We start from the raw sequence: 12,733 nt of genomic DNA on the forward strand, positions 1-12,733 counted from the left end.
ATGTCGCACTAGAAACAGATTTCTGCCGAAAGAAAGTCAAATGCCGGTAAGTAGACAGAGTGGAGTTATATTAGGTACGCATATGTCAGTGAGATCAAGCTAAAGTTCCCCAGCAAGATACAGGAACACCAGTTCTCCGATCTGCGGGCTGGCCTGGCTCATGCGATGACGTCGATTACCCACCCTCCACCTCTCAACTCGCTTTCAAAAGCCCTTTGACATGCGCCAGCTCCGTTTCTCCTCCCAAACATATGCTGCTCGACTCCGTTCCTAATCCCTGCTAATGTGTGGTCTTCTTGACCCCCCATCTGCAGCATGTCTCAACTCGATACCACCAACAACAATGTACAGCAAGTATCCTACAGCACAAAGAACAGTCGCGCAGGCATCCTAGACGCTGAACGCACCACTGCCGACATATCCGGACCGACCGATAGCCATGTCTTGTCCAAAGTAGATCAGGATGAAAAGGGGCTCGCCCAGAGGGCTGGAGATACCGATACTATCACGGACGTTGGATGGGACAAACCGCCGGAACAAATCCACGAGCGTGTAGTCTCAGGTTTGTCGAATGAAGACCTATGGATGCTCATCCGACGATTCAACAAGGTAGTCATCCTGATTCATCTTAAGAAAGCTCCGCTCCGGCCACTGACTCTCGCAGCAAATCTACTATGTCAAAGCATTGCCGGAGGCTCCCCTCCAGCGGCTCGACCTGAACCGCGCGGAAGACGAACAGTTTTCCCCTGACAAACTGCGAGCAACCCTCGAGCGGTTCTATACTAGCATTGTTGTGTCTTTGACTGCCTTTGTGAAACATATTGCAAGGCTACGTTCATGGCGCGAGCGCAACCGGACAGCGGGGTTCTGCATTGTACGTTGACGTCAAACGGCTGTTTCGGTTAGCATGACATTGACAGGCTCACGAATCTAGGTCTACTTCGCTGCATGGATGCTTGACCTCCTTGCGCCTACGCTTTTCGCTGTCCTTCTCGTCCTGGTTGTCTCTCCCCAATCTCGCGAAATCTTGTTCCCTCCTGCGCCCATTCCGCTGGTAAGCACGGATACAGGGGGCATACAGAAACCTAAGGCAGGTGTTTTGGGCTCTCACGACAGTATCACGGGGGCACCGGAGAAGATGAAGGGTGAAGCTGCCGAAAGAGAGGCTTCGAATCTCATCACTAGTGTTGCGAGTGTTGCCGTGGGTAGCGTCGCCGGCAAACATGACCAGGGGACCCCCGAAGATGCGCCTATTGAGTCATCTGTGCCAGATGCCATGGAGATAGCCACCAGCGCAGCGGATGCGCAGACGGCCGCCCACGGAGAGAGCACGGACGAATCTCACGATAAAACCAAGGAGCCCATGAGGGATACCGTCTACAACGCTGCAAACCTAGCCATGCGTATCCTTGCCGATATCATCGACACCTACGAGAGGTTTGGCAAGTAAGTGGTCCCGTCTCGTATTCACGAGTCCTCAAGGTGATCTGTGGTTGACGATCGGCAGTGCTTTGTCTCCGACACCTCCCTTCTCCATGATCACTCCATGCCTCCGCCTGGCGAGCGTGCTATCAGTAGGCTTCCTCGCGTCCCTCATCATCTCCAGTCACATGTTCGTCAAGATGAGTACCTTTGGCGTGGGCTTTGCATTCTTCGGTGACCCAATCATCAGACGTGGAGTGGCGTACCTGAACCGTGAATTCCCCCGCTGGGAGAAACTCCTCGAGCTCCAGAAGTATGCCTCCCTCCCAGACCTTCGGAAACATCATTTCATGCACTGACACATCCGCCACAGCTCCCTCCTCAAGGGCATCCCCACCAACGCCCAGCTCACACTCACCCTCCTCCGCATCGGCGAAGCCAATGGCGCGCCTCTTGCCCCTCCCCCATCCCACTCCCTGCACGCCACGCCCGACCAACCCGCCCCTGTCCGCAACGAGGACATCAACCTCGACGCGACAGACGAAGAGATCAACGCGGCCATTGCCCCGACACCACAGCCGCAGACTGACTCAACGCAGCACGAGGAGATCCACCCGCACCCTCCCAAGAAAGGATTCGCGACCCGGATGCTCGGCTTCTTCCGGGGCACGACGGCGACGGGCATCGAGAGCAAGCTGGCGGTGGACCGGGCCAAAGCGGCGGTGGGCTCGAAGCGGGCCAAGGGACGCGTCGGGGTGCTCCGCAAGAAGGGCCAGATCACCCTCCCCTCGGGCCCCGTGCAGTTCGACGGCCGCTACCGCGGCAAGCGCGGCGTGCTCGTCATCGACCAGTCGCAGTCCCCGCCGCTGCTGTACTTCACCACCGACCAGTCGGTCCAAGTCGACGACCCCACCTTGGCGGGCCGCTCCAAGAGCTCCGTCCTCTTCAGCATGCCTGTCACCGACATCCGCGAGATGCGCAAGGTGGGGGGACTGGGCTGGAAGGGCAAGCTGGTGACTGGATGGGCGGTCGGCAGCAAGGAAGTGGTGGATGGCCTCAATCTGGTCGGCGTGCTTCCCGAGCAGAACTATCAGCTCACGGCCATGAAGACCCGCAATCAGCTGTTTAATCGGCTCGTGGCTATTGATGGACAGGTCTGGGCGAGCTACTAAGCCCCCCGCTATTGTTCGGATTGCTAAGGTGTTTCTTTCTTGATTCAGGTTTGGAAATAAGTATTTCCCGGTTCCTTGACACCTCTTCGTTTGCGAAAATGGGTATCTGAATAGGTGGAGGGGAAAATGATACTTCAATGGAGGGGTTGGGGTAGTTGATGATCGATGCCGGGAAAGAGGGGGGGTTTTTTACACGTGACCATGATTTGCTTCTGAATGTCTAATATTCTTCTTCACTTTCGGTTTGACGGAAACGAGAATTGCAGATTGTACATATACGCTATGATGATATTGCCAATGCCAAAATGTCAATTTATCCAGTTAGTTCTTGGCCGGAAGATGGATATACAGTCATTCGGTGATTATCGCAAGTATCTTCCTGGTGGAGTACGTGATGCGATGATGATCGGACTATCCTCCGCAGGCTCGCATCAACTCCGAGAGAATGATTGTGTCTTCTCTACAAGCCCCGGATTTTGTCCGGAGATATAACTTGTTCTAAGGAGTTCACATGCTGAGCGTGGCGAACGCTTGTGTGTCATAGAATTATCAGGACGACAGTGTGAGGCCAATTGGGTTTGGGAACAGGCTGGTCGGCGAGACGCGCTAGTTGTCTTCTCGAAAACGGGTGGTAGATCGGGAGATATCAGCCACTATGGATGGGCATTAGTTAGTGGAGATGCCACTTGAGCTAGCTTGCTTAGTAGCTCTGGAGCGTGTCCTCGGTGGACAGAGATTAAGTTGAATAAACACGGAGAAGGAGGTTATGGTTGAAGATTTGCAAGTTTGCGGCGTACATACGTGTACTGAACCCCGCAGTGTTTTCCCCAGATCCCGTGCCTGACTCATTGTCTGGATAGGAAAAATGTCAACAAATGGGGGGGATTGGTGTTGTTCAGGGAAATCGCAGTTGGTGGCACGGGTGCACTCAGGCAGATTTTGATTTGCAGTTTGAGGAGAGTGATAGTTACTGTATTATCATCGATATCCATGGCAGGCAGTTCAACCCAGAAGCTGAGGTGTTGAGGATCAACAGGGTCGAGTTGAGTGGATTGAAGCGGGGTTGACCCGCCATCGTCACCTCCCATTCTTCTTTTTCCCCACCTCAAGTCAATGTCTCTCTCCTTCTGCGACCATTCTGTGACCATTTCTGCTGGTTTCCAGCTCTATGTTCCAAGAGAATATTTCCAATCGTTTGTGCCCCTCAATAAACGAACCGAGTAGTGGATCGCTTGTAGATCCTCTTCGCCAACTGCCCGTCCTTGTTGGCTGCATAATGCCGGAGTATCCCCGATCCATCGGTAGTCGAACACCATGAAGCGCTCTTCACATGAAGCCAATCTGGACGACAGTCCACCCCAGCATAGCCGACGGTCGTCTCTTATCCCTGATGGCCGACCCTCGGCCCCAAGGATCTCCAAAGCTCGCGCGTGTGAGTTCCCCTGGTTGCAATATCTGCTGAGCCCCGCCTTCGCCTCTACCCCCGCCTTATGGAAAGCTTTCTACATGCCAGGTACTAAACTAGTATTTCAGGCGCGGAATGCAAGCGACATAAAATCCGTTGTGAGTTCAAAGCAGGAGAGACGAGCTGCACAAAATGCACGCGTAGTGGCATCAAATGCATGGTCAACGACTTCTCCCAGAAGTTTGTTGACGATGATGTGATGTGAGTGTCTATCGGTTTACACCATAGTGGCTGTCAATGTACGGCTCACACTAACCTCTCGAGCCATTCAGGTGGAAGTCGCAAGCTGCAGCCACAATCCGACAGCTGCAGGCGGCTGTCTCACATCTTTTGCGCCAGGGTGGGTTTTCAGAGCTGTCATCGTTCGCTGGCGGTGACAATCAAAGTGGCACCAGCCCTGCCGAGTCTCAGTCTGACCTGCAGCCTTCATTCGATGGGTCGCCCGCAACCAAACAATCGGCGGAACCGGGCCTGATAATGGATGTTACCCGAGAGCCTTCGCAGGAACCGGATCTCCAAGATCGCGAATTAGTGCCAGCGCCCATGCGGAGTCTATACGAAGTCACCAAGCTGCGCAATCTGCGGAACAATCCTATCGAACAACCCAAAGTGACACTTCTGGAGGAGGACTTCATTTCGCGCGGGTTGATCTCGCTCCATGAGGCCGAAGAACTCTTTGCCTACTTTAGCAGGACGATGAACCAGCTTCTCTGGGGTGGGATTATCCTGGTTCATCGTGATCTGACTTCCGTCCGTCGAGCTTCTTCGCTTCTCTGCACTGCCGTCCTGACAGTTGCAGCACTCCATATCCCGAACCGTACGGAGACGTTGAACCGTTGCTACAACGAGTATGTATCACTTGTGTCTAGCATGTCGCTGACACGGTCTCACACTTTGGATGACATTCGCGCGCTCTGTATCGGGGCGTTCTGGCTGTCGGAGCTGAGCTGGAAGCTATCAGGCCATGCTGTGCGCATCGCCACCGAGCTAGGGCTTCACCAGAGCTACCATAAGATGATGCGTGGTCACAACGACCAGTACGAGCGTGCTCAGCTCTGGTACCTGATGTATGTGTGCGATCACCACTTCAGCATCGCGTACGGACGACCACCCGTGATCCACGAAGATGCCGCGATCAGAAACTACGAGACATTTCTGCAATCGCCTTTGGTCGTGCCAGGCGATATCCGGCTTATGGCACAGGTGGCGCTGTTCATGATCCTCACGGAAGCTTACCGGACCTTTGGAAGTGATACAGAGCAGCCATTCACCGAGGAAGACTTTGGTCAATTACGAGTTTTCAATGTGGCCATCGACCAATGGCGGCTGCTGTGGCAGCCACGATCCGGTAGGTTCTCGCCTCCACCACGCATTATGATCTGACTGACATATTTGCCCCCGATATAGGCGATAGCCCTTATGTACGAACGTATCCATCCAAAGGGGTAGTGCTGCACTACCACTTCGCCAAATTCCAGCTGAATTCGCTTTCCCTGCGGGCTCTGTCCCCGTCCAACACTCCCGTCTTCTCGATGGACCGCAAAGAGTCGGCCAACACGGCCATCGCGTCCGCCATGGCCTGCTTGAATATGGTGCTAGAAGAACCCGACATCCGGGACGCAATAGTCGGAGTCCCGATCTTCACGCACACGATGATCACCTTCTCCGCCGTGTTCCTCCTCAAGGTGGCCATCAACTGGAACTCGGCCTACCTCAGCCTCGACGGCCGCCAGGTCCGACGTCTTGTGGAGCGGGTGATCGAGCTGCTGAACTGTGTCTCCGCGGGCGAGAGGCATCTGACGCGGCATATCGCCCGCGGACTCGGAAAGATGCTGGAGCGGTTCGACTCGTGGGACTCGTGGCACGCGAATGGCACCGCTGTGGCCGACGCCGCGGCCACCGATGCGAAAGGGAGCAGCGATGTCCCCGGGGGCGCCAACGCCATGGCCCAGGGGTTTCCGCCGCCGGATCTGATATACGATATGGTGGGCACGTACGGGTTTGGGTTGGATGAGAACTTGCTGGATCCTAGCATGGCGAGTTTTGAGTTTCTGGCTCAGTAGATGCGGTTGCAGCGCATGACGCTAGACGAGAGATACTGTATATATACATATTGGGCTTCATCTAGGTGAATACACGGTCCATTGTTGTCGGCTTTGCGGGGAGCAGTCCTCGAGGTTGAACAATCCCCCTGCTTGACGGGTACGCGAGGAAGTCAAACGCCATCGCATTCTCCACAAACGCTGTTGGTCCTGTTCGATAACGACGTTTTAGCCATTATCACGACCAACGGAAGATACTCATAGTTAGCAAGCGGCGACCACTTCCCCCCCCCCGATTTCTTCCCGAAGGATTATTCCACAGATCCTTAGAAAAAAAAAAAAAAAAAAAAAAAAAAGAAGCAGACGGCGCAGCGCAGGACGGCAGACTTGGCTCGGTTTTTACGCTTTCCCACTCATGGGGGAGAATAAGATCGATCACACGGCAGAGCACCGGGGAAAGAATGATAATGAACTAGCTGGTTAATCCCGGGCAGCGGCTGTGGAGGTGTGGGAAACCCTGCGCGATCTGGCTCGGGAGGGTAAGGGGCGGACGGGGGGGTGGGGGATTTACCCCTGGCCTCTTGACTGTTTTGGGATCTGGGGGAATTGTTAATTCTAGTCAGTGATGTTGTGTAAGTTGTGCTACGGCGTTTCTGATGTACTGTACTGTACTTCTTTACTTTTCTTTTTTTTTTCTTTTTTTTTTTTGTTGGAGGTAACTTCTTTGGTAGCACGGTGAGCTTATGATGGTTTCCATTTGTTTTTCTGGGAACTCTTTTGGTGGACGAAGAAGGGCATGGAATGTAAATAACCCGAGGCAGCAGCTGAATAGCTGCTGATTCAGTTGCTGGGGCGCGAGGAGTACTGGAGTCTGTAGGTAGTCTGTTTACAGTACTGTGTAAGCTTGCACTAGCCTCTAAAAGTCTACAGAGTCCGCATTACGTTAGGTTGAGTTGGCTGTACTATGTATGGTACTGTACTTGGTAGAATCACTCTAGAATGCCCCTGCAGTAACTTAGTCTACCCTTCGCGTAAGCTGCTGCGTAATAGCCGGATAGAAGAGTAGTGAGTGAGTGTGACAAGAGATTGACATCATGAGTTTAGTCGAATCTTTTCTTTTTTTCCCACGTCCGGAGAACGAGTTAAGCCCACTGCCACTGCCGGTACCGCCCTGGTAAGGTTGACCGTTAATTACGGATACACAGGCTGCAATTGCCCCGGAGTGTCTGTGCACCTTCGCCCCGTTCGGTACTGTCACCCCACTTACCATACGGCATTCACCCGCCATCTTCATTCTCCCCTGCCCTTCCCTCCCCTCACTCCATCCTTCCTCTTCCTCTTCCTACTCTCTTCCTACTCTCTTCCTATTCCTATTTCTTTCTCTTCAACACTCGACCATGATTTCCTCTTACCTCCCACTGATCCCTATGTCAAGCTCTCTTCAGATCCAGGGGACTTCAAGTCCCTGGGAGTGCTATCGTTCCATGGCGAGCTGAGAACCAACCGACCAAGCAGCGATTCCCGCGAGGGTAGTCGTCATGTCATCACTGCGGAGTCACTCAGCTCTTGCCCAGGAACCTCTAGGCGCACGGCCTCGGCACCATTAACGCGACGCGCGCCATGCGACGGGAACGAGAGCCCCAGGCCTGGAGCAGAAGTAGCAGAAGTAGCAGCAGCTTTCTTCTTCCTGTTTAGCTTGTGGTGGTTGCCCAGTGCGCGCTTTTCTCGCGCCGCTGCGCTGCTCCTGCTGCTGCTGCTGCTGCTTGGGGCTGACGAACTGCCGGGCTGACTGACTGACCGAAATAATGCTCACTCATCCATTCCCTTGTCCGGGACTGTCCCCTCACCCAAACTGGGTCTCTCCCCCTTCCCTTGGATTGTGAGGAGGCTTGTCCTGGCTGGCTGGCTGTCCGTTTCCTCTGTTCCCTGCCGGCCGTCCCCTCTCTCTCTCTCTCTGCCCTTTTCCCTCTTATACTTCTCTCACTCCCCAGCTTGCTCTCCCCCCTCTCTCTCTTCTCCCTCTCCCTACTTTACTCTCCCACACTCTCTCTACCCCTTCCATACACCCATACAGCCCTTGGGACCTTTCCTTGTCCTTCTACCATTAATTCTCCTCAATACAAATTCATCCACTAGTTGCGCAATTGCGCAATTGACCCATTCTTCTCTTTCTCAATATCCTAATCATCATACATCATGTCTACTCGTAAGAGAAAGCAAGAAGCCGAGGAAGAGGAAGAGCTCCAATCGCTTCCTGAAGACAGCGAGGAAGAAGAGGAGTGAGTCTTTTCCTCCCTCATGTCGCATTCGCATTCATTGCTCTTTCCCATTCATGGCGCATGAGCGCCTCGCTTCTTTCTTCCCCTTGTCTTCGCGCGCTTTTCTAAATCCCTGCCGAAAGATCACCGCATCACTGCCAATCACGATGTCTACCAAGCACTAACAAGTCAGCAGATATGAAGACTCCGAGGTAGAGCAAAGCGACCTCGGCAGCGAGGAAGAGGAGGAGGAATTTGACGAGGAAGCCGAGGGTGAGGCTGAAGAGCCTGAAGAAGAAGGTATATTTCACTTTTATCCATATCTTGTTCCTACGATTCCAGGAAGAGAGCCAAGCAGCGTGATACATCAACTCAAAGTATGACCTTGCGCTAATCTCCTATCTTTGACAGCCCCTGCGCCCAAGAAACGAAAGACCGCTCCAGCTCCTCCGGCTGACGAGGAGGAGGAAGAGGAGGAGGTTGAACAGAACGGCGAAAACGATGCCGAGAACGGCGTTGACGATGAGGAGGAGGAAGAGGAGGAAGAGCTCGCTGATGATGACCTCGAAGATGAAGATGATACCGCTAAGGACAGTGGGCCCGCCAAGGCGGCCGCGAAGGCCAAGGGAGGTGTTGTTCCCAAGGAGCCTGAGGTGGATATCGAGGGCGATGACGAGTGATCATATCACTGTTCTTGTGCCCTATATCACTTCGTCTTCTACCCGAGGCAGCGATCTTGACTGATCTCGAAGATGCTTTGTGATTTTCAGCCCCGTGTGCTATTATCGTTATCTGCTTGCGACACGGTTGATTTCTATTTGAGGGTATTATCATTGCTATGCTGGCTGATGAAGAGCCCCCCTGGGTAGTTTCAGATTATCATTAATTTCGCTGGTTGCGACGATAAATTGTTGTTTTGCCTCGGAATTTGGTAGATCGTATGAACCCCGAGCTTGGGACTTTTTAGAAAGAGCAATCGATAATAACTCAATACCATGTAATTGACTTGACTGCTCTAGGACGGGAGACGGGAAGTATACCCTACACGTACTGGCAGCCATCCTTCCCCTCCTGCTGTCTGGCACAGAGTATCATACAACCAACCCATCAAGCACAATACCCACAATGAAAGCTCCAGGATCCTGGATAGAGCAAACAGCGAATCGACAGCAACAGACGTCTTCCTCATCACGCTAAGCAAAAGTCCACACAAGACATGCATGACCTTAGCGCATAACTACAATGCCTTGACGAGGCACCAACCTCAAAAACCTGAATTAATTTGTTTCACCTCGAACAGGAATCACATAAGTCATACAAATGATTGAATGTGTTGTGGTGTGGTGGATATGAGTTGTATCACTCCAATTTCCTCCCTCCCTCCCTCCCTCCCTACACGGTTCATCCAGTTCGCTCGCTACACTGTGCACCCGCACCGCATCCCCCGCATCCGTTCCTTCCATCCACTACTTAAACCCCTTGCATCGAATCTCCCTGACCTGCACCGCACCGGGGAAACCCATAAACCAAACCCCTGCAACAGACAGAAAAGCTTCAGAGTCCCAGACACTCTAACCATCACTGCCGCTGCTCCGGAACGTCGCGCACAGTTGACAGTACTGATGCGTGAGGTCGAGGACGGGTTGCGGGAGATTGGTGGCCTGGACGATACTCCGGACCTTGACGGCGCCTTCGTCTTCGATGAGTTTGCGGATGAGAAAGAGGAGTTCGGGGGAGAACTTTTTTTTTCCCCAGAGGTATTAGCTTATGTTTCTGAGGGGGGGGGGAATGGATGGGGACATACCTCGGAATACCAGCGGTACTGCCAGGCGATCAGCCGGATCAACGCGCCCAGCATGCCGCGGGTGTCGTTCTTCTTCTCGTACAGCTTCAGCACGCCGCGCATGGCCTTGGGGGCGAAGCGGATGGCCAGGCCGTGCTGGTAGGCCTCGATCGCCTCGTCAAAGTGGTGCAGCCGCTCGGCCAGCTCCCCGAGGATCTCCCACTCCGTCGCCGACTTCTTGTACTCGATCGCCTGCTGCCGGTACTGCGCCATCTCCGTGCGCCAGATCGTGTAGATGCGGAGGTCCTCGTAGAGGACCATGAAGAGGTTGTCGAGCCAGCGCTCGCAGAGCCGTTTGTTGCGGAATTGCGTGTAGGCGGAGTGGGAGGGGTCGGGCTAGTGGGGAGTTTTGTCTTAGTATCTGCGAGGAGGAGGGGGGTGCTTTTTTGGAATCGGTGGCAAGGGGACGACTTACATCTTCGTTGCCGGATTTGATCACTTCGGATGCCATGGATTGCTCGGGCTTTTCGATCGCACTTTCCAGCTGCTCGTCCTGGAGGCCGTTGGGCGAGCCTTCGGCCTCCTTTTCGCGGTCTTCTGTGTTCGCGTCGTTGTGGTGGTGGTGGTGGTGGTCATCGTCATCCTCCTGCCCGTCGCCTCCGTTGACCTCCGCGGAGGTGCGCGTGTTGCTGCGCGTGTGCTTGGAGGTAGAATGTTGGCGCTCAACGCGGTATTCCTCCTCCATGACGAACACTTCGCTGCGGATCTTGAGGAGCTGGTCCCAGCCGATGGCCGCCGCGACCTTGGTCAGGAGGTTGTAGGCCTTCAGGAAGGTTCCTTGGTAGCTAGCCGCGTGGAGTCGGCGCAGGGAGGGGTGGACATAGTCGGCAGGGTCGCCCTGGCGCGGTTGGCCTTCATCAATCTCCTCCAGCATGCTCTCGGCAAGAATAGGCAGCATGATGCGCGTGGGCTGAGGCATGCGCGGGGTGTCTTTATCTTGGTATGTGAACATGGGGCACGAGTTCAGAGTCAACAACGCCAGATCCCATTGCTCCAAACCGACGTACACTTCGGCCAGTCGCGCCCAGGTGCTGAATTCACTGGGGGCAGCGGTGACCGCCCGCTTGGCGCACTCCAAGGCCATCTCGCCCTCGCCTTTGCTCTGGCAGAACGCTGCTTGGCAGTCGAGCAGGGCGTAGTCCATCGGCACATCCTGTAAAGCGTCGAAAATCAGTCTCACCGCTTGCACCTCCTCATCAGCCATGATCAGAACTCTGGCCAGCAGCGACGACACTTCGACGTCGCGTGTGCGTAGCTTCTCAAACAGGTTGATGCCCGAGGTGTAGCGTCCCGTGGTTTGGATGTACTTCAATAGACCCGACGTCAGATGGTTGCTGACAGTGTTCGGCACTTGCGTCTCCGGATCGGAACTCAGCTGTCGGCCTAATACGACGGAGTTAGCGATGTACCACGGTGGAGAGATAGGCAGGAGGGCATAATACCCAGGAAGAACAGTCTCTCCGCAGCGTCCAAAAACTTGTGCTCCATCTCCGTATTCGTCACGGGATTGAATCGCCGGACTCCCACGATCTTGCGAATTGAATCGCCACTGCCATCGTCCGCATAGGTATATGCTCTCAGAATCCCGCAGAGAAAGGTCTCCAACCACAAAGCCTCCGTCGCAACTCGCTTGTCGCCCCGCTCGTCGATACAGTAGCTTTCCAGACTGCCCGGGATCTTCACTTCCACGCGCATGTCGAGGTGGGAGAAGGCATTGTAACAGCTGCGTAGACATTAGCACAACTGGGACTGGGAGATGCTTGGACCGATGGCCGAACCAGTAGATTCCCGAAACCACTTTGTGTGTCTTATCCAGCGGGGAGAAGGTGAGTGTGTTGACATAGGCGGCCAAGCTGGCGGACGACGAGGCATCGACCCCGGTGACATGGTGATAGACTCCGGTCTGTGATTGTATGATTGCCGCGAAGTCAGCTCTGGTTATCTCTGCGCACCCCGACCGGGTTCGATCGACGATGTACGTACCTGGCGATGAGAACTGGTCTTGGGTTGTTTGACCAAGTAAACCAAGTCGGGCGGACCTAATTCCCGCAGGTTTTGGAGGGATTCAGTGCGTGCATCGACAGCGGCGTAGATGTCCTCCTCCTCATAGATCCTAGAGTTTTTCAGGGGATGGTTGTCAGTGCCAGGTCAACCACAGTGGGCCCAATGGAGCTGTAGATAGCGAGTCCGCAAGAACACGTAAATGGAGGAGGAGGGGGTGGGGAGAGAGGGAATGAATGGTCTTACTCAGGTACTGCGGGCGCGACCATGGCGCAAGCACTTGTTTGAAAGGGGACAAGCAAGACGAGATAAAAACCCCGGGTCTTGGAAGCGATACGCCCTTTTCAGAGATCAGGCGACAGACAAGAACGCAAGAACGCAAGAAAGATAGCGGAGGCGCAGCGGGAAACTGGCTGGCTGGGGCGTTCAAGTCGTCGTCACGGCCGCGCCCGCCGATCATCAATAGGGAAATAGTACAGAGTTAGTACCTCAGGCAACAACTGCCAGCCAGGTACCGCCTTTCCCTTTTG

At 54.3% G+C, this 12,733-nt stretch overlaps 4 protein-coding genes across 4 annotated transcripts; 3 read left to right on the top strand and 1 right to left on the bottom strand.

The window, feature by feature from the left end:
• Positions 1-121: 121 nt before the first annotated feature.
• Positions 122-2,763, top strand: BO86DRAFT_386270 (DUF3292 domain-containing protein). The gene is made up of 6 exons (XM_025671291.1): positions 122-609; positions 665-874; positions 935-1,446; positions 1,508-1,735; positions 1,796-2,576; positions 2,643-2,763. The coding sequence occupies exons 1-6, from the start codon at positions 316-318 to the stop codon at positions 2,652-2,654; spliced, it is 2,037 nt and encodes a 678-aa protein (XP_025531198.1). The 5' UTR covers positions 122-315; the 3' UTR covers positions 2,655-2,763.
• A 972-nt stretch (positions 2,764-3,735) lies between these two features.
• On the top strand, positions 3,736-6,116 carry BO86DRAFT_331670 (putative C6 transcription factor; the record flags this gene model as incomplete). The annotated part of the gene is made up of 4 exons (XM_025668754.1): positions 3,736-4,026; positions 4,128-4,260; positions 4,332-5,407; positions 5,467-6,116. Coding segments are annotated over exons 1-4 (1,977 nt in total), but the record flags the coding sequence as incomplete, so codon positions are not given.
• Positions 6,117-8,094: 1,978 nt separating this feature from the next.
• Positions 8,095-9,117, top strand: BO86DRAFT_188299 (uncharacterized protein). The gene is made up of 3 exons (XM_025666655.1): positions 8,095-8,380; positions 8,553-8,659; positions 8,771-9,117. Exons 1-3 carry the CDS (start codon positions 8,298-8,300, stop codon positions 9,037-9,039), a joined length of 459 nt encoding a protein of 152 aa, XP_025531200.1. The 5' UTR covers positions 8,095-8,297; the 3' UTR covers positions 9,040-9,117.
• Positions 9,118-9,743: 626 nt separating this feature from the next.
• Positions 9,744-12,623, bottom strand: BO86DRAFT_355107 (putative clathrin-coated vesicle protein). Its single transcript, XM_025669610.1, has 7 exons — positions 12,450-12,623; positions 12,186-12,315; positions 11,981-12,105; positions 11,645-11,925; positions 10,618-11,585; positions 10,164-10,538; positions 9,744-10,098 (listed from the first exon to the last, which is right to left on the bottom strand). The coding sequence occupies exons 1-7, from the start codon at positions 12,470-12,472 to the stop codon at positions 9,931-9,933; spliced, it is 2,070 nt and encodes a 689-aa protein (XP_025531201.1). The 5' UTR covers positions 12,473-12,623; the 3' UTR covers positions 9,744-9,930.
• Positions 12,624-12,733: the final 110 nt, after the last annotated feature.

Source organism: Aspergillus japonicus (assembly GCF_003184785.1).
Source record: "Aspergillus japonicus CBS 114.51 unplaced genomic scaffold BO86scaffold_6, whole genome shotgun sequence".
NCBI classification, from domain to species: Eukaryota; Fungi; Ascomycota; class Eurotiomycetes; order Eurotiales; family Aspergillaceae; genus Aspergillus; species Aspergillus japonicus.

Excerpts from the sequence above, each read along its gene's own strand:
- BO86DRAFT_386270 (XM_025671291.1), top strand. The coding sequence starts at position 316 with ATGTCTCAACTCGATACCACCAACAACAATGTACAGCAAGTATCCTAC. Across the intron at positions 875-934 it reads GGACAGCGGGGTTCTGCATT|GTCTACTTCGCTGCATGGAT; the intron begins GTACGTTGACGT and ends TCACGAATCTAG. Across the intron at positions 1,736-1,795 it reads AAACTCCTCGAGCTCCAGAA|CTCCCTCCTCAAGGGCATCC; the intron begins GTATGCCTCCCT and ends CATCCGCCACAG.
- BO86DRAFT_188299 (XM_025666655.1), top strand. The coding sequence starts at position 8,298 with ATGTCTACTCGTAAGAGAAAGCAAGAAGCCGAGGAAGAGGAAGAGCTC. Across the intron at positions 8,381-8,552 it reads GACAGCGAGGAAGAAGAGGA|CAGATATGAAGACTCCGAGG; the intron begins GTGAGTCTTTTC and ends CTAACAAGTCAG. Across the intron at positions 8,660-8,770 it reads TGAAGAGCCTGAAGAAGAAG|CCCCTGCGCCCAAGAAACGA; the intron begins GTATATTTCACT and ends TATCTTTGACAG.
- BO86DRAFT_355107 (XM_025669610.1), bottom strand. The coding sequence starts at position 12,472 with ATGGTCGCGCCCGCAGTACCTGA. Across the intron at positions 11,926-11,980 it reads GTGGTTTCGGGAATCTACTG|CTGTTACAATGCCTTCTCCC; the intron begins GTTCGGCCATCG and ends ATGTCTACGCAG. Across the intron at positions 10,539-10,617 it reads TCAAATCCGGCAACGAAGAT|CCCGACCCCTCCCACTCCGC; the intron begins GTAAGTCGTCCC and ends ACTCCCCACTAG.